Below are 21238 nucleotides of genomic sequence, written 5' to 3'. Positions count from 1 at the left end.
TACGAACAGCATGATGACGTCACAGTTTGTCTGTCCTGTAACCGGTAAATGCTATTTCGTTCTGGTGATGTGTTGTGTCGCCGTGCATGCAGCCAGTCGTCCGGCACCCTAGCCGATTCATCTATGGTCGTCTCCAAGGGGATTTCTGATCAGTTTGCTCTCCCTCCTGGGTCATTATCTGATCCCCTGGGACAGTGCAGCCGTGCTCCAGTCGGTGACGGTTGCCCCCTACCGTTGCTACCGGTGCGCGCAAACGCTCGTCTTTGTCACGGTGGTGTGTAGTGGATAACTCACGGCTGCTAATTAGCAGCCGTGAGTTATCCACTAGACGTAAATTATAATTTACGTCTGACTAGCATAATATCGCGATCATGTTGTCGGCATTTTTTATAGGTTTGTGCCCATCGGTTTTGTGGTGATCCTCCTCAATATAGGCGTCTGTTTTGACTGAAATGTGCCTAGGCAGAGTTGTATGACGATTATTGTGCATATGGTTTGCTGGTGTTTGATGACGCTGTATTTGCGAGTGTTATTTTTATGCGTTGTGGGTGTATGTCATCTGGTGGCCATTGACGACACTGAGCTTTTTCTCATCGCATCACTCATTAGGTCTCATTTTATGTTCCACCTGTCGCAACATCGAAGGTACTTTCATGGTGAAAAGTCACATCGGGCCTGTAGTGCGAGTTTCTCAGTTGCATCCTCGCGTAGTGGTGTGATATTTTGTATGTGTTACATGGTGATATGTCAATAAATGGTGAATCATGTTTGCTTTGCATTTTCAACAATTAAAAAAGTAACAGGATGGGATGGCCGATGGGAGTAGGATGCCATATAGATGTCATACGCTACGACTTAGTGTGAATTATTTCGATATCTTTATTGATGGGTGTCGCAATACGATGTGAGCTCATGATGTTCGAATGACATCCCAGGATATGTCTATCGCATGTATGCGTGTTACTTTACCTCGAAGTGGTCGATCTACAGTGCTCGTGGAATTTGCATCGAGTCGAACACATTCCGTAACACTTGGCTATTAGCAGCTACGTAACGGCTGTTCATGCTTCACATATATCGTTGTACACCTGTGGAGTGGAATTTCAGCCCCGCTCGTGTCCCAGGCAACCGTACCGGCCGAGTGTGCAGGCATACGGCGACTGTTAGTGTCATTGGTCGGATGGTCGGATTTCGTGGCTTCAGGTCGGTCTATTCAGGGTCTGTATGTTTCCCATTGTTGAGTTCGAGATGCATTGCCCTCTGCTTTTCTCTTGGATAAATCGTTTACCTTTCTGTTCTATCATTATTGTACAGTGCAATGCGCGCTGCCAGCCTGAGCCATTTCGGTGCACGCAGCACTGGAGGCGCTACTCAGAGAATAGCCATAAAGACAAACGTCGCAGCGAGAAGATACTTGGGCCCTTGGCTTGGCCGCACTACCCATACCCAATTGTGGCAGTCAAAGTGAAAGGGTCCCTCCATGAGTGGGTCTTACACCCAAGATTAGGTACTTTGCTACCTTACACCTCATTTCAGCCAGATGGCTTCTGCCTTCTTGATGGCTGAGTGGTGTAAGGGTGCCCGCTCGCTCGTGATTCAAATTTCAAAGGGTTATAGGTTTGTAGGTTGTACTTTTTAGGTAAGGTTAGGTCAGGTAGGTTTGTTTTGGTTTGGTTAGAAAGAAACATCTCCGGTCAGGCTGCGCCTCTCCTTCGTTGGAAAACAGGAATCTTGTCTTGGGGGAAAACTGGGGAAACCCAAGGGAAAAACGAGACATGCGATACTGGAGAAGTACTTAGTACTTGAATCGCCGAACTCCCACCTCTACATATGTGCTTCCATTTTTGGCGCAGCTGCTACATTCGTCTTTCTGCGTATTATGCTTGGACTTGGTATTATGTGTTTATGGCCGACGGGGATGGACTAAAATTATTTAATTTTATTGCTGTCTTATCATCTTAGAGTGATTGCGGCGGTGGTTAAAATTGTCAAAATCCTCTCCCTACCATCTTGTGGTAAGTGTACTCTAAGGAGAAAATGAGATGATAATTCAGACTAAAAACGGTTTGCTAAAATCAGTGGCTTTGGCGGTGGTCGTGGAATGCAACGAACCTTCAGTGCTACAAGTATTTTTTTCCGTGATAAGTTCGGATGGCACTTTGCCTTTCAGTTATGTTGGCGAAAATAAAAGCACCAATGGCATGAATCAAATCATTTGTATGGTAGTGCCTTGCTGATGATCCGCACATCATGCTGACAGCTGAATCCAGAATATCTCTTGTTTTTTAATCAATGTTGATCTTTACTTGGTATATCAACATTGCTAACAATATAAACTGAGTCAATTACATGCATTTTGTAACATATTATTTTGTAAGTTTTGTAGCTGTTGAAGCAGAAGTGGTGTGATGTGGCGTGTCAGATGTCACATCATGATGGCACTAACTGCCATGTTCTAAAATTGTGTATAGATCTTCAGAAAACATGTCAAATTGATGTATGATAGGTTATTGAAAGTTTGACATAATTGTCTTAATGCATTAAGAAGATTTTTTTTTTTCTAAGCCGCCGCCCATGATCAGACGACCAGGAGTGTCCACCCACTGACCCACGCGACAACAGCACCTTACGTTAACACCTCCCAAGACAAAAATATGAAGAAAGTCGCGACACTCCCTGCTAAGAAAAAGGAAAGCAAACAAAACAAAGCTAAATACAATACTTAGTAAGTTAGTAAAATGTCATAAGAACTGAAGAGGCAAAGAAGTCAAGACTAAATGTAGCTTGACTGGCCGCTACACCATTCCCAAAGAAGATAGTGAGAAGGAGAGAGTGATCCAGGGGTTAGTGGTAATAAGCGCATGCAAAGCTTGCATCATAGAAGAGGGACAGAGCCTAGTCACACCCGGAGGAGTCAGATCCTCACCGAAAAGGGATACCGAGCTAAGCAAGCTTGTTGCTCGGTAAACCCAGTTCGGTGGGAAGTATCGTAGGGCTGATTTACGTATTGTTACGTATCCAGGAGAACTTAAGTGTGACTTGTAAGTACACAAAACAAGACGAGACGACCGGTATACAAATAGCAAGTAATGTAAATAGACAGAAAGCTAGGTCATTGAGCGATGGCGATGATTCAAAGACATACAGTTAGTACTGTACGTACTGTATGATGTTTATAGGGAGAAAAAGCAAAGCTTAACAAAAAGAAAAGGGCAAAACAAAAATGTGGGATAAAAGTTCGAGAAGAAGTAAAAGACAAACAGGGAAAAGACATAAGGACCACTAAATACCACCACCTCTTGTGGCGATCTAGGTACCCAGTTAGAACATACCTACCCAGTTACAGAGATGTACAATGCTCCAAAATTAGGTATGCATAAGTGATATGCATTAAAGACAAATTCTGTAATTGTGTACATATAACTATGTACTGTGCAAGTATGTACCTGTGAGAGAGCGGGTAAAAAATACATTATCAGGTAAATGTACGTACATACCCACAATAAATAAAATGGGGGATCATTTCATTGGCAGGTATTCGTATGTTTACGAACGCAGGTGGAACACAAGAACATAAATGTCATTGACAAAGACTTAAGATTGTGTGTCTCATACAGTAAAGTACAAGTTAAAATGAACCTGATAAGCCTTTTCATATAGTTTGAAAGACCATCATGATTAGCATTCAGCACCAGCGACAGGGATGTTTCTTAACATTTTATGCTGAAATGAGACATTTTGAAGTGAGGCAGTCGGCAGTGAGCTCTTTATGTCACATAATGGTGCTGACTGTAAACATGGTATGGTAGCTTGCCTGCATCAGTGTGCCCGGTGATTTTTAAGACCTTTGCCTATAAAATCGCACATTTTCTATAGTCTGAATCTACTTCTCCATGCCAAATAACGTGGAAACCATCATCACCACACACTTAGATATACCTACTGTGCATTAACATGGATTATACTTCATCCATGGCATTAACAAGAATATGAATTCTGTCTTACTCAATTTAGATAATCTGCTTATACTCCATCCATTTCATGTACAAAACATAACTTAGCCTAGCCAATATTGATTAACTGACATTGACAGGAACTTGCTAGAGTTGCTGTAATCTCAAAGTAGATTATTATGCTGATATTTATTATTTAGTTCAAATCATATATCTTACCAATAAACAATGATGTGTCTTGTTATCAAAGAAGTAATCTGACAATGGTGATCTATTTTACCTTATATTTCTCTTTTCAGATATTGCTGTCAAGTGTCAAGCCTTGGATCTCTATAAAGACACTGAACTCTGAGGTTTCAACAGACTGACTTTGCAGCCCATCCTACATGATCCTCACTCCTTAGCATCTGCAGGTGTTCATTATATTTAGCAGCAGCAAGTCGACAAGTCAGCAGCATAGACACCTTGCTGCTTCATCTTTGAAATGTCTTCCCATTCATAGGGATCACATGATTTGAAGACCATTTCTAAACCGATATCACTACCAGCTGAACTCCCGAAGCCAAGGAGGCCACCTCATCCATGATGCAGAATCTGTTATCATTATCACTGCTGCTGGTAGTTCTGGCACCTTTTGTTTCGTCCCTCCGCCTCACAGGCACCTGGCATTCAGACTCTTTCTTCCTCTTCCTCTCAAAGTTCGGCTTCCAGCGCACCAGCAGTCCGAACCGTCGCGACTCGGAGGGGCACATCTTCGGCAACGTCACCACCGTGTCCGGCTCGGAGTCTGGCGAGCCGGGCGCGCTGCTCGCTGTACTCGACCGCACCTTCTTCCTCGACTTCTACACCAACAGGAGCTGGCCAGCGCGAGACGCCGCCTGCCGCCGCATGTTCGCCGGCCTGTCGCGCGTGGCCTACGACGCGCGCTGCTTCGATGATGGCGAGGAGGACTTTCTGCGCCGCGTGCCGTGCCCGCGCGGGGCGCTCTGTCCTGACGAGGACGCGCCGGAGAATGTGGTGACCGGTCATCAGTTCACCTACTCGATTCAGGACGTCCACCAGCCGAGGTAAGCGGAGGTGGCTACTGACTACTGACTAGAGATATTGAGTTGGCCAGTGATTGTTGGGCTTGAGCGCTGGGCGACGTACGATCAACATTAGCTTAATGTGTTGCTGAGACTGAGAGGCGTTTCTATGCATGTGCTACGACGTGCTCCATCATCCATCGTCTGGTATTTTTTTTTCTTTTTGGATTGCTGGTAGTATGAGCTTTTTTCATTGAACTTCTCCTATTCAATTTTGTTATTGTGTGGTCACTTGAGTGGCGAATTAAAGCATGCATTTTGTTTCCAGTTGCTCTTATAATTAGGACATCGGCCTCACTTATGCTCCTACTTTCAGATCAGTTTTTTTATATTTACGTATGCCGGTCGCCTCTTCTGACTCCCCTCCCCCGCCATCTTGTCGTCGCCTATCGCTCAGCTAACACCTGCCACTTGGCTTAAGCCTTCACCAGATTCCCCTACCGCAGGTTTTGGTACATCAGTCTGGTGGCGTGTCACCGCGACCCGGTGACGTGTGAGTGGCGTCATACCCGTCAGCCAATCAGCGTCCAGTACGACATCTGGTTGGTGAACGGAGACCCGAGGAAACGCGCCCAGAACCCGCTCGAGTACCAGTTCTCGTTTGATGAGCAGGTCAGTGGACGGGGATGCGGCCTTTTTGTCGTCCCGGGGAATGGAGGGAATGATCGAAAAATACTTAAGTGATATGACAATAGGACGGTCAATAGTCAGTTGAAGCTGCTTTAGCTTACGCTTGCTTTAGCTTTGCTTTAGCTTTAGCTTAGGTACTTAGTCTCTCGCAAGCAGACATGGGCACGGATCCCAGACGACCAATTACCAAACACGAAAATCAAGATGGCCACTAGATTAGTGGACTTTAAGCATGGAATTATGGTGGAAAACATGGCTAATAGATGCCTCTCAACGAACCAACTATTTTGCATTCCCTCAGAGTTCACAGTTTTGAGAAAATCCCTCAAGATCCATCTCGGATCCATGGCCACGAATCATGGATCCGAGATGGATCTTGCTTGAGGGATTTTCTCAGAACTGTTAACCCTGAAGGAATGCAAAATAGATGGTTCATTGAGAAGCTTCTATGAGCCATGTTTTCCACCATAATTTCATGCTTGAAGACCGTCAATCTAATGGCCATCTCGATTTCCGTGATTGGTTGTCTGGGATCCGTGCACATGTCTGCTCGCAAGGTGATTGAAATTTGTCGTTGTTTGTCCTTGTCAGCACCGTGCTGCAATGCTATGTTGGCACGTAATTATCCACCGTAGGACATGACTTAACTCGTAATTTACAAAGAACGAATTTGCTCTTGTTTTTGACCAGTTAACAAATAGTTCAAGCTGCTTGTGTTTCATATCGTAATGGAAATCCGCTGATCCGAACATTACGGATTGTAAACGCTCAGTCGACAACGTCACGCTACTGTTAGTGCAAATTGTCATCCCCAGGTCCAGACGCACAAGAAGTGCGTCTGTCGAGTCTCAGTCCTTCAACTGTTTGCAACGCATGTTGAATTATTGTCATCCGGCTGATACTTATTTGTCATTTCGAGTTTTCTTGAATATGTTTTGTGTCATTGAGCGCATTTCGAGACAAAATTAAAACGACGGAAATGGTTAAGCTCTCTTGACTTAGTTTATTTTCTGTATTTGCAATGCAACGACTGACAGCAAGATACGTCTATCAGAGGCGGTAGCTCTTAGCGGCTGTTCGTCGTATGTTATGTAAGGATTTGAAGGTCTCGGGATGTGAGGTTCTCCTGCTGATATAGCTCGTACTTCGAGTATCATTCCTTGTAACTAGTAGTGGGAAATGTCGTATGGCTTCTACTTCTGTCTTTTGAATGGAATGGACTTTGCAGAATTATTGCGGGCAGGTTTGGTGAATTGTATTTCAATTGTTTGCTTATTCATAGTCAACTGCGCTGGCCACCTAAAAATAGGCCGCAGTTGTAACCTGATGCCCTGGCGCTGTGACCCATCAGTTCCCAATACGAGACTCGGATTTCAGCTGAAAGCCACCGCCCATCAGCCACATACCATCCCGTCTGTCTAACCCCGCGAATTCCGGGATAGAGTGTGCTACTGCCTTAGACGTTATACGTTTGGCGACTCGTTCAATGCTGAAGGCGTCGGACCGAGTCCAAGTCTCGTAGGCGTGCACCTTTTCCCGTAAATAGAACGCAGAATCACACAGTTGGTAGGAGCTTAAGTATATTACCGAAATTGTTGGCTGTCTGTTAAGGAGGAAAACGCATCATCCTTTGATACCTACCCTACATCTGTGTCCAGGAATAAGTTACAAGCAAAAACGGACGACATGTTGTGGCATGTATCCGGTACAACGGCTAAAATCCGCAATTGATGACATTTGTTTTCCTTAACATGAAAGTAAGTGGGTCGTGCAGGGATGTGTGTGATAAATTGTGAAGGCTCACATTTTTTTATTCTAGCGGTGAAGCAGACATACCGTTATAGTGCTCTGGCTATTTTTTTTTTGCGTGAAACCAGGAACACTTAAAAGGAGCATGCGTTTGGTCGGCGAGAAGCCTTATGCCGGACATCGTAGCCGCTGCCCTGTGCCAAACAATATGTACATACGCCAAGAAGCAAGTATCTCATCTAGGGGTGGGCACTGAAACTAGGCAGGATATGACCTTCGTAATGAATTTTACTTGGGTTTTTGGTGCGATAACATATTTGATCATTTTGCGCCCGATCAGCTATCGCGATATCGTCGTTTATCGTTGCTGGTGACTTTTTCGCTAATTGGAAACGAATAGGTACATCAAACCAAGAATATGGTTAACTCAAGGATAAAGAACACATCATGGATCATTGATGTTTGAGGGTTCTTCCTTATCGTTGATGAGGAGCGCATCAGCTGAAGGAAAGGACAATGGCGGAGGACCACTGTGACCGTGCCGGCGACGCGGGCGCACAGGCGGCCTTACCACTCGGTCACTGACAGTCGTTGCCGCCCATGGTCGACCGCGGGGAACTGTCCGCTGCTCAGCCCGTCGTCCGTCATCGTCGGTGTGCCGTGCTCTTCAGCTCCTGTTGCTCTGGACAGCGCTCTGACCAGCGGGATCCGGGCGGCGCGGCGGGCGGCGGCGCTGCGCCGCGCGCTCCGCACCAGCCGCCGGGTGAGTCGGTCGGCCGTGCCGAACAGCGAGAGTACCGAGAAGCCGAGCAGGAGGCCCAGGTAGCCGCCCGTGTCCGCCAGCAGGTCCTCCACCTGGTAGGTGAGCACGGTGACCATGGTGCGCCGCACGCGCCGCACCGTGATGGCCATGCGGAAGGTGTCGTTGGTGATGACGGTGACGTCGGCCAGAGGGCTGTAGCTGTAGCGGTCCTGCGCGCACGGCCGCGGGCAGCCGCAGCCGGCGATCGGCGCGCTGCTCTTGTCCCGGCCGGCTGTCGGCTGCACGAAGCGCCGGTAGGCGACTGAGTACCGCTGGTAGTCGGAGGCCATGCAGACGGGTCGACGATCCGGCCGGCCGGCGCTCGGCTCCAGACTGCAGTTGAGCGAGCGCAGGAAGCAGTGCCGCTCGCAGTCTGGCTCGCTGTACTCCGGGTCACCCTCACAGGGCAGCCGGCGCAGGCTGAGCCGCTCGTCCCGGCTCACTGTCAGCTGAATGTCCGGGTTGTCCAGCACGTTACGGATCGGGAAGAACGCGTGCATGTCCACGTCGAGCTTGAAGAACAGCGGGGTGCTGTGCACGATCACCCAGCAGCAGTACTGGCCGGCCGGGCCCCCGCCGAGGTCCACCTCAAACTCAGTGTCGCGCGGCAGACTGAGGAACAGTTTGGTCGTGTTGGGCTCGAGCGTGGCTCCGGTGACGCCGGTGCCGGTCCTGACGAGCCGCCACCTCCCGAACTGGCCGGCCGCCTCCGTCTGCCGGACGCTGCCGTTCTCGGGTTCCGAGATCTCGGTCTCTCCGGTCAGCTGTGACAGCGTCAGACTATTCTTGGTGAGGAACTGCAGCAGGGTGCGGTTGCCGTACAGGGTGCGCCGCTCCTCCGCCGTTCCGTTCCGCACCACCCTGGTGACAGCGCGCGGCAGCGGCGCCGCCGGCACCACCGTCAGGTAGGGCGGCGCGAAGTCCCAGTCGATGCGGGGCCGCAGCGCGGTGGGCTCTGAGAGGTAGTGGCTGAGCTGTCGGCCGGTGAGCGCCGTCCAGCAGGTGAGCAGCAGCAGCCGGGCGGCGTGCAGAGGCAGCCGCGCCAGCCGGCACCGCATCGCGCGCCAGCTCACAGCGGGCGCCGGGCGGCCGCAGCCGTTAGAACAGCCGACAGTAGACCAATCTTCAGCAGAGCCGGCTCGCTGTCACAGCTGATCCAACGGTCACTAGCGGTGACACAATTCACAAACGGTGAGCGATCGCTTCCCCGCCAGCACTAACTCCTGGAGGTCGCGCGGCGCCTCTGACGGCGCCCGCGGCGAGCCCGGCACACACTGACCCCGTCTGGGGCGCCCCGTCGTATTCTCATCCATTACCGGTCCCGAGGCGACCTGGCTTAGCACGCCACGCGAGACTTAGACGACGTCGCAATTAGACGGGTCGGAATTGTCGGTTGTAGTTTGTTTCATGCGCACTGGAGCTGATAGCATCGTGAGCTGTACGTGGGGTGTAAGGTGCAGGATCAAGGCGTGGCTTATGGTCCATGGTGTTATGTGTGCTCATCAATCAAGAATGAAGAATGTTACGTAGCTGTGTTGGAAGGATGTAGTTCGTTTCACTGCACGTCTTATTGTCGGTGTTAAGGTTGACGAAGGTGTAGGTATCGTGTTTCAGAGGTTATTAACTAGCACTTGCTCTAAGAGCGGATTTAGCTGATGGCACAGATGATAGCCCATGCCGACCTTAAACATTTTAATTTGGTTAATTTGTTGGAAAACGCTGAATGGAATACAGGCCGCACCCATGATCCAGTTGACGAGCCGAAACCTACCGCGATGGTATAATGCAGCAGACACGCACCCACTCACTTTCCTATGAACGACTTTAGTACTCATGCCGGTTTACTTCTATTGACGAAGTTCTCTTTTGTTTTACTAATGTGCCATCCAGTAATTGTTAATTTTACTGACTAGTAGTGGCCGTAGCATCTTTGATGCATTTTTTATGTGATGCTTCATTTCAATGCTGGAGTTCTTCAATAATCAGGGCTTCCCATTGTTGATTTAACCCTCGCCGGCCGAGGGGGGGGGGCGGGTGCCGCCCCCCCCCCCATAGGGTTTTTTCGCGATAGCTCCGAACACGCTAGCGATAGAGAGCTGAAACTTGGCATACCTGACCTTTGATCCAAGCCGCATCTTTTGACACCAACCGCATTTTTGGGTCAGGTCAGGTCACTGACCTATGACGTCATAAGTGAACCTCTGCACGGTCTTCAGATGTCGCAACTTCACAACGCCCTCATTGCCAGAGGAGATGTCACAGGGAAATGAAACTTGCAGGATCTAGTATCCATTATGAGTCTCACAACTTGTATATCTCGGATTTTTCCTAAAGGTCATATGAGGTCAGGTCATTTTCGTGACCTCACCATTATAAGTCAATGGGGAAAAATTCAAACTGCTATTCTGGCGCCGGGAACGATCTCCAACTATCTCAAGCACACAGAATCGTGATTTGATGCACTCCTTGCAAGGTTAGATGCGTCACTTTTGCAATGTTGACCTTTCGTGACGTCATTTATGACGTCATCAAGGTCATATTAGTTTTTCGTCAATAACTCCCGATCAAATTGAGCTAGCGAGTCGAGAAAGCCACCAATGGACTCAGGAAGACCTGCCGAATCGAATGATATGCGACATGACCTCTTTCGACCAACTTCGTGACCTGGGGGTGCTGACCTGACCTTGACCTGAGGTCAACACCCTAAGTTGACCTGACCCGAACAAAAAGTATATCATTCGACGCGCCTGAGCAAGGCGAACACGATGCTGCCAAAATCGCGGCTCTGCGGCCGTTTTTTGCGAAGTTATTCACCAAAAACTGAACCGTACCCTGGGGCACTTGACCTGACCTCAGAGGTCACCGGTTGACCTAGGACCTTAAAATCGGGTACCAATCTCTGCGTCTCGTAGCGGCGCACACGCTCGTTTTTTCCGCGACGCGCTAGCTCCACCAGGGGCGAAACGGCGAGGGGGGGGGGGGTCGTACCCGCCCCCCCCCCTCGGCCGGCGCGTATGTAGAAAACCAATAGGTCCGGCGAGGGTTAATGAAAGGTTTTCTTGACATTGGATCTTTGCTCACCACAGTAGTTACTGCCCCCTTTTGCCCCTCTCCCAGGACTCTCTGGAGACCCACCTGGCCTTCCAGGGCCTATGCATACTGTAGGTGACCTCTCCCCAGCACACTGGACGTATACCTGGCCTTCCTGGGCTTGTACACTTCACACCTGACCCATTCTCCTCTCTACAGGACACGGTGGAGGTCCACCTGGCCTTCCTGGGCCTGTACACGCTGCTGGCGCCCTTCCAGCTGTACGCCTCGCTGCGCCAGCGTCACAGCCTCACTCGACTGTTCACGGGCGCCCTGGTGACCGGCCTGGCCGGGTGGATGCTCCGCGCCGCGCACAGCGTCAAAATGGCGCTCGACGGCGTCGGCTGGCGGCCGGTCAGCATCATCGGCGACTGTCTCAACATGGCCGCTCAGGTGTGTACCGCGTGTACCGTACCGTCATCGGCGACTGTCTCAGTGTCTCAACATGGCCGCTCAGGTGTGTACCGTCATCGGCGACTGTCTCAACGTGGGTGCCTCAGGCGTATACCGTCATTGGTGGGGGGCTGATTCATATAGTTATGTCACTGAACATATTTGCCACGGATATGCCACAGCAGGTTGCTCTGATTGCTCCCTGTCTGGCGCCGATTGTTCCCTGCTACTGATGCTGTTCCCTCTCCGTTGCAGCTGCTGCTGATGCTGGTTGTTGGTGCTGTTGCTGACTGTTCCCTGTTGCTGACGCTGTTCCCTCTCCGTTGCAGCTGCTGCTGATGCTGGTGCTGATGCTGCTAGCTCAGGGGTGGACGGTGCGTGACCCGCTGATCTCCGGGAACCGGCGAATGCTGGCCATCTGGGGCGTGTACGGCGTCATCAGCGTGGTGCTGTACGTCTGGAACCTGGTCAGTACCCGTCCAACTAGGCCTGGAGAGTGGGGGACGATAAGTACCTACTAGTACTGACATCCTGAGTGATCCTGAACATTCTGGGGTCTAGCAGCTGTCATTTTTAACCTCATTTGGTCGGGAGGAGGTCGGAACTTGTCTCCCCGTGGTTCGGGCTTGACCAGTATCCGCTCCTGTTGGTTTGAGGGAGACAGACAGTGTTTGCTCTCACAAGGGGGGGGGGGGGCGCTATTTTTTGTTCTTCATGCTGTCTTTTTCCATTTAACCTGCCGTTTCTCCTTATCTGTCCGCACTCTGAAGAGAGTCAACTGACGTCTCTTCCTCCCCCCCCCCTCCCCCTTCTCAGACGGAGGTGGACGTCATCTACGACATTGACGAGTACCAGACGTGGCCGGGCTGGCTGGCGCTCTCTCTGCGGCTGCTCATCATGTGCTGGTTCCTCTGGGAGCTGCGAGACACAGTGTCCAGCCAGCGCGACCCGGACCCGGGCCGGCTCCAGTTCCTGCTACACTTTGGCGCCGCCTCGCTGCTCTGGTTCCTCTATCTGCCGGTGGTGGCGCTAGTGGCGCTCACCATCAGTGCACTCTATCGGCATAAATTGCTGCTCGGTGAGTCTAGGGATGGAGGGGAGGGTGCTGGTGAGATTAGCCGAGCCCGGAGGATGAAGGATGAGGTAGGTACAGCAGAGTGGTTGTTATAAAAGGAGTAGGTCTTAAAATGGGTCTGTCTTGTAAACAATATTCATCAATGTCGTACACATTGTAAATATTGCACTTCGAGTCTTGTAACAATGTAACAATACTTATATCATTAGTTACGGAGGTCGTTATCGGTTAATATGGTGTGGCATCTCGCACAGAATAGGCTCGTTGAGCTTTACATGCCACTGAGGCTAATCCCTCTTTCCTCTTTCACAGCTCTATCCGGGTCGGCCGACTTCCTGGCGTTCGCCATCATGACTCAGCTCCTGTGGCCGGCGCGCTCCCGAAGCTACTTCCAGCTAGACACTCCCGAACTGGACGTCACAGACGAACTGGAGGAGTTCAGTCAGGCTACACACGTCCTTCTGTCAGAGGCGGGCCGCGCCGCCAGCCCGGACCGGCCGCCCGCGGGACTGACGGAGCCCCCGCCGCTGAAGGACGCCCCGCCGGAGGACCAGCAGGCGCCCGAGCCATGGCCGCTGCCCGATGTGACCCGGAGTAGTGGTGAGCCGGGCCGCCAGCCGGCCGAGAGTAGTGTCTTCAGTCCGACCGATGCGGCTGGGAATGACACAGAACTGCTGCTGCTGCCGGAGCTGGCTGACGAGAGGACTGGGGGCGCCAGTGTCGAGAGCTGAGGGCGCTAGTGGTACGGACTGGGGGCACCCAGTGTCCAGAGCTGAGGGCGCTAGTGGTACGGACTGGGGGCGCCCAGTGTCCAGAGCTGAGGACGTCGGTCGTAAAGACTGAGGCTGTCTAACGGGACTGGAGGCACGAGTGATCTGGCTGAGGGCGCCAGCGTTCCGGGCCCAGGGTGCCAATGGCAGTGACACGAGCTGAGGGCGCCCAGTGCAGCGTTTGAGCTAGTCACGACCGAACCCAATTGCTAAACAGACTACCGGGTTCGGTAGGCGGGGAAAGTCGTAGCGTCCTGGAGCTTCGTCGATAGATGTTTTTTGTCATGAAAATCAACTTATTTCTGAGCTTCGTCAACGCTTGGATGTGAACCATGAGAGTCTGGCAGTAATTTCTCTCACCCGTAGCCGGGCCGGCATTGGGCGACATCCTAGACATGCATTATCGTGGAATACTGTTGACAAACCGGACCACCTTGCCATTCAGCCGCCTGGTCCATGATTGGGTCTCACTGACGAACAAACTATTTACGTGATCGACAGTTGACAACCTACCGCTAGTGTAAAAGAACGGTATACGCTTCGACATATATATGGTTTATAGATGTTAAAATGTAACATGTTAAGTGAATGCTTATCCCTGCGTGGTTACCAACCCTTCATTTTTACCTGAATGCTCTGCCATGCAAGAGGGAGCAGTATGTTGTAATGTCGCTCTTCGCTCAGTACATAGCCGATATTCCTTAGCGATTAGAAGGGCACGAGCTTATCAACTATGGCAATGTGTATCACTGTGATATGGGAAGACAGTGAAATGGTAGTGTTGCACGTCTTGTATGGTCAATGCGTGTGAATATTTAGCGTCTAGTTAGTACCCGATATGGACATTTGCCATCTATGAGCCATGGCAGGCATTTATGTGGTTGCTGCAATTTAGTATGATTCGTCATGGATGGTTGCGACTTGTGAGGCTAATGTGCCGCGAATATTCTGTTCGGTCCATGTCCCATCCCACTATCCGAAATTCCGAACAGTTTGCCTGTTTGTCTGATTTTAATGTATGTACTCTCCCAGTTACCACAGTATCAATCAGCATGTTTCGCAGTGTCTACCTAGGAGACAATCTAGCAGACAATTATCCGGGAGTTGAGTATACCGCTAAAAGTACTGATTTCAATAAGTTTATGACATGCTTCGAGTCTTGAGTGAGCCTCGAGCCATGCACCGACCCGTCCCTGTGTATCGACTGCCCAATTGTGATCCATGCATGTGATATATCGGTGGCATTTGGAGGCATTTCAGGAGGCTAGGACTCGCACTGGGTAGTGGTTTGATATTCGCTAGCCACGACCAACCCAGTGTGTCCACCAGTAATTGTGACCCCCTGGTGGTGTGACTATCGCAGCGGTGTGGATTGGGCCATTCGGTACCGTCCTTTTTAACGGGTCGGTGATGCGTCCGGGGTCCGCATCGTCCGCTGTTATTTTTGCCGATGTATAAGTGTCCGTTGTCCTTTGTGTCTGCTTTTTTTCACATATACGCTACCCGCGTAGTCTACTATCCCCTTGTCCGCATTGTCCGCTTAGCCACAGCAGGGTCCTGTCACCCTGTGTCCTGAAGTCTGTCTTCGCTTATTCATGGGTTTCCCGGGGCCCCAACATTTGAGATCACCCCGCCGTGTGTCTTCAGGGTCTCTCACCAGGAGATAGTGAGTCGAATTCGACCGCCCTGTCGGGTTCTGACTTCTGATAGCCATTTTAGAGTAGGTAGGTAAGGGCGAACGGGCTGACTGCCAGCCTTACAAGCAGGATATGCTTGAAAATGCCCGCGTACGGGGTTTATTCGTTGCGTGCAATGAAAATGTGGGGTGATGGAGCGGTTGTATGTCTCCGCTTGATGTGTTCAACCTAGTCAGCTGGGACGTTTTGAGACATGTGTCGTATGGTTGATGTTCACACGCCGTGGGGAACCGTTTTCAGCTCGTGATTTAGACGGTAGTCGTTGTTGGTTGTGATTTTCCTTGTAGGTGATTTGTTTTGCATAGGCACTTACATATTTAAAGCGGTTATGGAACGAATTTGAATGTCGAGCTATGTCTGTGATGCCGAAGAACAATATATTGTCATGTTAAAAATGGCTTTGTTGTATTTGTTTCATCTACATTTTTTCTTCAGTAGCCACACTTCTTTGACATTTCGTTGCAGAACTCGATTTTTATGGTTGTACTACTGCAGCGCCCACCGGTGTTGTTTGTCCTCTTTTGTCCACCTCTTTTGTCCTGCAGTTCACAACACGTTTTCCCCACGTGGTAGTCACAACTGGCAGCCGAATACACACAAGCAAGGTCAATCACTACTAAAAGACGCCCAACAAACAGGCGTAGATGATCCTCAGTTCATTGTGATACGACATGTGCTACGACCTAGAACACCCTCCACTTTCCCCTCCCTCACCGGTGGGGAACGACCCTCCCTCTCCCCGTCCCACCGCGGTGACTCGCCGACCAGCCAACTAGCAGCCGCGATGACACGATGACAGCTCACTCTCCCCCAAACACGGCTGAGCTCTGCACAGGTGTCCGTGTGAATATCAGACAGACGTAAAAACAGCGGCCCGCCCGCAGCTGGTGGGGTATATGGAGCAGCGACGGTGCGTGTGGTACAGGGAACAGCTGGGTGACAACAGCAAAAACCGCGGCTCGGCTCAGGCTTCATTCGGCACGTCTGATTCCCTCCCTCCTCGGCACACATGATGTTCTGCAATCCACACGAACACTAACACTGCACGGAGTAACACAAACTGGGGTACACTTGAAGACGCACAGGGAAGACACTTCGTTCATCCTTGCATTGAGCGATAGAATTCATTGAGGCGCTCGATAAATACCATCAATAACACTCTTCTAGAACGACGCCTTGTCCATTCCTTGTCTGGCAGTTCGGGTTCCCCTTTGAAGCCGCCGTTGTAACTTACTGTATCATACTTCTCCAACAACGATACGACCGACGCCTGCGTCACTAAAGGGATGATTAAAACCTTTAAGGCACGTCATAGTCATGTCGCTTTGTCGCCATTCTTTTCTGCCACGGACGGGCGATAAAGTCTTTGGTTGTAGCCCGACTGCTTCTCTTGGCTCTATCGTGCTCCGGCCGTCAGCAGGCCTCCTGCTCCGAGTGCCCGGTATGTGTGATGAAGCGCAGCGCGTATCTGACGGCCCCGCCAGCCGCCAGGAAGCCCCGTTCGATCCGGTGCGCCGCTGACACCACCAGCCTGGTGGGCAGAGCCGACTGCGACTGCTGCTGCTCCCGCTGTCAATGAGAGGGGAGGAAACGTCAGAGCGGGGACATTGACGGGAGCTAGGACATTGACGGGAGCTAGAGGACATTGACGGGAACTGTATCCGAGTGCAACGGTGATAGATGGTATTACGGCGACTGTCAGGCACAGTTGTGCTTGCTATAATAAACATTGCTTTTTACTGAAAGGTGCTGTGATTACTTTCCCCTTCCCGTTTATGTGTTGTGCCTGTGTGTGACAGAGGGAAATAAAGGGATGGGCTGGGCGTTCACCAAACATCTCCGCTACCGGCCGTGAGTCCGCTATTGACCCGAGTTTAGTTGCTTCATAGGGTTAGACCCTTTCGGTTTGAAGAGGCCTTTGTAGAGCCGTACTGACCTGCTGTTTCAGCCGGGCCTCTCGGAGCTGGTCGGCCATCTCCCGGAGCATGCCGCCAACCTCTCGGAGGAACTCGTCTCGCACCTGGTCATCGGAGAGGCCGCGCCGGCGCCGCTCGCGCAGCTCAGCCACGCGCGCCGCCAGGTACCGCTGGAACTCTGCCGAGAGCGCGCTGGCGCTGTCCGTCTGGTGTCTCCCGGCCCCCGGCCGGCCCGGACCTCCACTCTCCGTGTACGCCCTCAGCCGGACCGCCAGGTCATCGGGCTCCGGAGGCGCGGCCGGCGCCGGGGCGCGCATCGACATGGAGAACGGACGGGCCTGCGAGGAGTTCTCCACAGATTGGGAGGTGCGGCGGGCGGCGGCGGTGGCGGCCGCCCGAGCCGCCGCCTTTCCGACGGGACCGCGGCAGGCGGACTCCGGTGACAGTTCAGCTGTGCTCCGGACAACATCGGGACTTGTCTCCGAGTTTTGTGCCTTCTTCTCAGCGCGGCGAGACTTCTTGGACCGTGTGAGCAGTTTCCTCAGCGAGTGCCCTCTACGTTTGGGTGGCGGTGAGAGGTCACCGCCTGTATCCGGCGGGAGGTGACCGTCTGGGAGCAGAGGTGGAGTGGGACAGGCGCGGTCTTCGTCCGTGTCAGCCGGTGTGACGATTATCTCCGGCGGGGAGGTGCGCCTGGCCGTGGCTGAAACGGACGGGGGGTTAGCACGGAGACGGCACCGCATGATGCAGGATCCCTCGTGAATCAAGTGCACCTTTATTCACTAGTGCTAGAAGGTGAAGTGCCAGTGGGACACGCAGCTGGCGCCTGGCGGCACATCTCATTCAGGTCACTTATGTTCAACATTTTGTCATCACTGAATGAAGATACAACCAAACTTACGTCTTTATTCACCCTGAGTCCAGCTCATTTATGTAACGAATTTAGCCTCGCTAAACATCCATCCCAGTCTCGATCTCCCAAACATTTACGCCACTAAACGAGGCGGGTTCTGCGCCTTACCATCTCCTAACAACACCCCGTGCCTCAGCTCGCCTGCCTCATGGGTCGTCTCACCGTTGGCATTGTTGGGTAGTGGGTCGGAGTTGTCCTCCTGCAGGAGGGCACGGAGGGAGCAGACGGCCTCCGCTCGACACCGGCGCAGGCACTGTTCGGCCCAGTCGTCGGCCGGAGGGTCACCCAGCTCCCCGGGCATGGTGGGCGGAGGGTCAGGTCACGCAGGGGTCGACACAGGACGGCGCTGAACGTAACGGAGCGTCACTAATGGACGGGGATGAACGTCACCTCAACAGGACGTCCCATTCGCACCGAAATAACGCTATTTCAGTCGCACGCGAAAGCCACTGTATGCGTTTTCGCCGAAGAGAAGTGTTGCCGATTAGACGGTTGTCGCCAGAATACGTGTTGCTGGCAAGCCGTTTACCGGGAGCTCTTATCGTTACTGAACGGCTTCTCGCTGGAACAAGTCCTGCTTTGGCCGAATGGTCATAGACTGTAACTGTGGCCGTCAGAAATCGCAGTGGTCGTCACAGCAGTCATTACACTTTCACCGAGCTATTGATGGCCACTGGTCCTCACTGGGGCGTTACTGGGATGTTACTCCTCGCACTCAGGTCACTGTAACAGCCACCGGTGACCGGGTGTCCCTTGGTGTCACCGTTGGCCTTCTCTGGTGGTCACCGTCGGTCACCGCCGGTCACTGGTGGTCACTGTCGGTCACCGCCGGTCACTGGCGGCCGCACCCTCGTCTGTCGCTCTCGGCTCGTCCGTCTGTCAGTCAGTACCTCCACCTCTGGCAGGGACGGAGCCGCCCTCCCCCGGTCGCCAACCGAATTGGACGCCGGCCACCTCGCGAATCAGTGCCCGATGCGAGCCGGCGATCGCTGACCCGATGTGCGGATTTATTGGCTTGGTGGGCGCTGTGTTTCGCAGACGTTCGGTCTCTGGCGCTTACGCGGTTGTCACTCGAGCTGAGCTGGTGTCAGCGAGCGACGAATTGCGGTGTGTCTTGAGTTTTGGGAGGCACGTGGACGGGCACCTGCACTCGTGTAATCACCGCACTGTGGCCCTCATTAGTCTTCAACAGAAGCCTCCGTTCTTTTGGTTCGTCGACTCACTACTCCACTCTAATGTCGCTAATCAACCAGCACAGCACACATTCACCTGACCACCGCCACACACACGGGGCTCCGACCGCTGCGGCCACCTGACCGCAAATAGCCTCGGGGCATCGTCGCCGCGTCGTGCCGCCCTCTGCCAGCGCCGCCGCCGTTGGCGTGCCGCGCGATGCGTCGATTGCTCCACGTGCTCAGCTGACAGCTGGGTGTCAGGTGTCAGGTGTCGGCGTGTCAGTGTCACGCACCGAGCGGACGGCACCCGACACGCACCGTGCGTGAGTCGGCATCGGGCGGCGACGTCGCTGCAATCGCAGCGCTGTTTTATAAAAAGTGCCGGCGCGTTGCATTGTCCTGAAACGGTCGTGTCTGGGTATATTTTCCACAGGGTGTCCTCGATCCTTAGGTCAGGCTTCGGCACTGGGTCTGCTGAGCTTGGTTGGCAGTCTGCTCCTTAATGCACCGACGAATAGGCAACCCATCTGGACTCTGGAATGAACACCCTACAGCTTACACTCTACCTCGACTCGTTGAGACGGGGTAGCCGACATATCAGCACCCGTGTTTCGATATAACGGCCGTGGACACTGCTGATGATTTTGTTATTTCCCTCTCTCTCTCTCTCTCTCTCTCTCTCTCTCTCTCTCTCTCTCTCTCTCTCTCTCTCTCTCTCTCTCTCTCTCTCTCTCTCTCTCTCTCTCTCTCTCTCTCTCTCTCTCCCTCCCTCTCCCTCTCCCTCTCCCTCTCTCTCTCTCTCTCTCTCTCTCTCTCTCTCTCTCTCTCTCTCTCTCTCTCTCTCTCTCTCTCTCACGCTTTGTTAAGTGCGTAACAAGTGTCTCAACAACTCACAGGCACTAGGCGAGGCTGCGGGGTCGAAGTCAGACTCGGAGTCGAAGTCTGTCGGAGTCGACAGTTTTGACCGGAATCGAAGTAGGAATCAGAGTCGACTTTGGAAGTCAAAGTCAGAGTCAGAGTCGGGGTCGGAGTCACCGAAAATGCATCGACTTCGCAGGCCCGCCAGGGCTGTGGAATCGGTCGGTCGGAGTCAACAGCTCCACCCGGAGTCGGAGTCTGATTCTGAATTTATTTTTAGATGCCGGAGTCGGAGCCGAAGGCACTGAAAATCCATCGACTCCGCAGCCCTGCTCACAGATTTCGACGTAAAGAAACGGCTCAGCAGCCTCAGCTTACTTTACTTGTGTGCAATGCGGTGCAGTCTACCCCACACAATGCTATGCGGTACAGCCTATCTCACAGGTCTTTTTTACCGTACAATATGTCTGGAGACTGGAGTTTGACCGTTCACAACGGTATTCACGTCCGTGAGCCTTGCATATTAGGTATTTATCACCGGCTGGAAAATGTAACAAGATCGTGGTGTGGCTTACTAGTAGACGATTTTTTCTACTCCGTGGCCCATATAGGCTTATCATTGCGGTTTCAAGACACCTGTTGGGAGAAGCGTCCTACTCCTATCACATGCACGTGCTCATTATCGTCCTCGGCTGAGCTGCACGCCTTTATTGATTTGAAACGTTTTACCATGGATGATATTAAAATGACGCTTATTGCAATAGACATGAGGTATGAACAGTGAACACCAGCCTTTCAAATCCAGCTTATGAACATTTTTTTAAAGCAGATCTACTTGTAAATCGTTATTTTCCAATTCCTGAACTCGGTTTAAATTGGGCACAACAAAAAAAGCTACGCCCAGTGTATCCGTAATTCGTGCCTATTTGCATACCTACTTTGGCAAATTTGAATCGTTACAGTTCATGTTGAAGGCCAGAGTATCCTCGCGTTCAAGATTTATTTTCCCCTTGTTTAATGTGTCGAATAACGGCTTTTGTTTCGTTCAGTACCTAATTGAAATATTAATTCACCTAAGTATTTATAGTTCTTGGGACTTATCCTTCGGTTGTTTTATTCGTTTACACTACAT

At 51.7% G+C, this 21238-nt stretch overlaps 2 protein-coding genes across 2 annotated transcripts; one reads left to right on the top strand and one right to left on the bottom strand.

The window, feature by feature from the left end:
• Positions 1 to 1885: 1885 nt before the first annotated feature.
• Positions 1886 to 13860, top strand: LOC122375982 (transmembrane protein 145-like). Its single transcript, XM_043355603.1, has 7 exons — positions 1886 to 2015; positions 4253 to 5020; positions 5485 to 5650; positions 11469 to 11702; positions 12032 to 12169; positions 12519 to 12780; positions 13090 to 13860. The coding sequence occupies exons 2-7, from the start codon at positions 4536 to 4538 to the stop codon at positions 13506 to 13508; spliced, it is 1704 nt and encodes a 567-aa protein (XP_043211538.1). The 5' UTR covers positions 1886 to 2015; positions 4253 to 4535; the 3' UTR covers positions 13509 to 13860.
• A 906-nt stretch (positions 13861 to 14766) lies between these two features.
• Positions 14767 to 19511, bottom strand: LOC122375983. Its single transcript, XM_043355604.1, has 3 exons — positions 18236 to 19511; positions 17181 to 17863; positions 14767 to 16813 (listed from the first exon to the last, which is right to left on the bottom strand). The coding sequence occupies exons 1-3, from the start codon at positions 18372 to 18374 to the stop codon at positions 16658 to 16660; spliced, it is 978 nt and encodes a 325-aa protein (XP_043211539.1). The 5' UTR covers positions 18375 to 19511; the 3' UTR covers positions 14767 to 16657.
• Between the last annotated feature and the right edge of the window lie 1727 nt (positions 19512 to 21238).

The sequence above is a fragment of the Amphibalanus amphitrite genome, unplaced genomic scaffold (genome assembly GCF_019059575.1).
Source record: "Amphibalanus amphitrite isolate SeventyFive unplaced genomic scaffold, NRLGWU_Aamphi_draft 001976F_arrow, whole genome shotgun sequence".
Classification (NCBI taxonomy): Eukaryota; Metazoa; Arthropoda; class Thecostraca; order Balanomorpha; family Balanidae; genus Amphibalanus; species Amphibalanus amphitrite.
The sequence above is the reverse complement of the archived record's forward strand: the minus strand, read 5'-3'. Positions and strand labels throughout refer to the sequence as shown.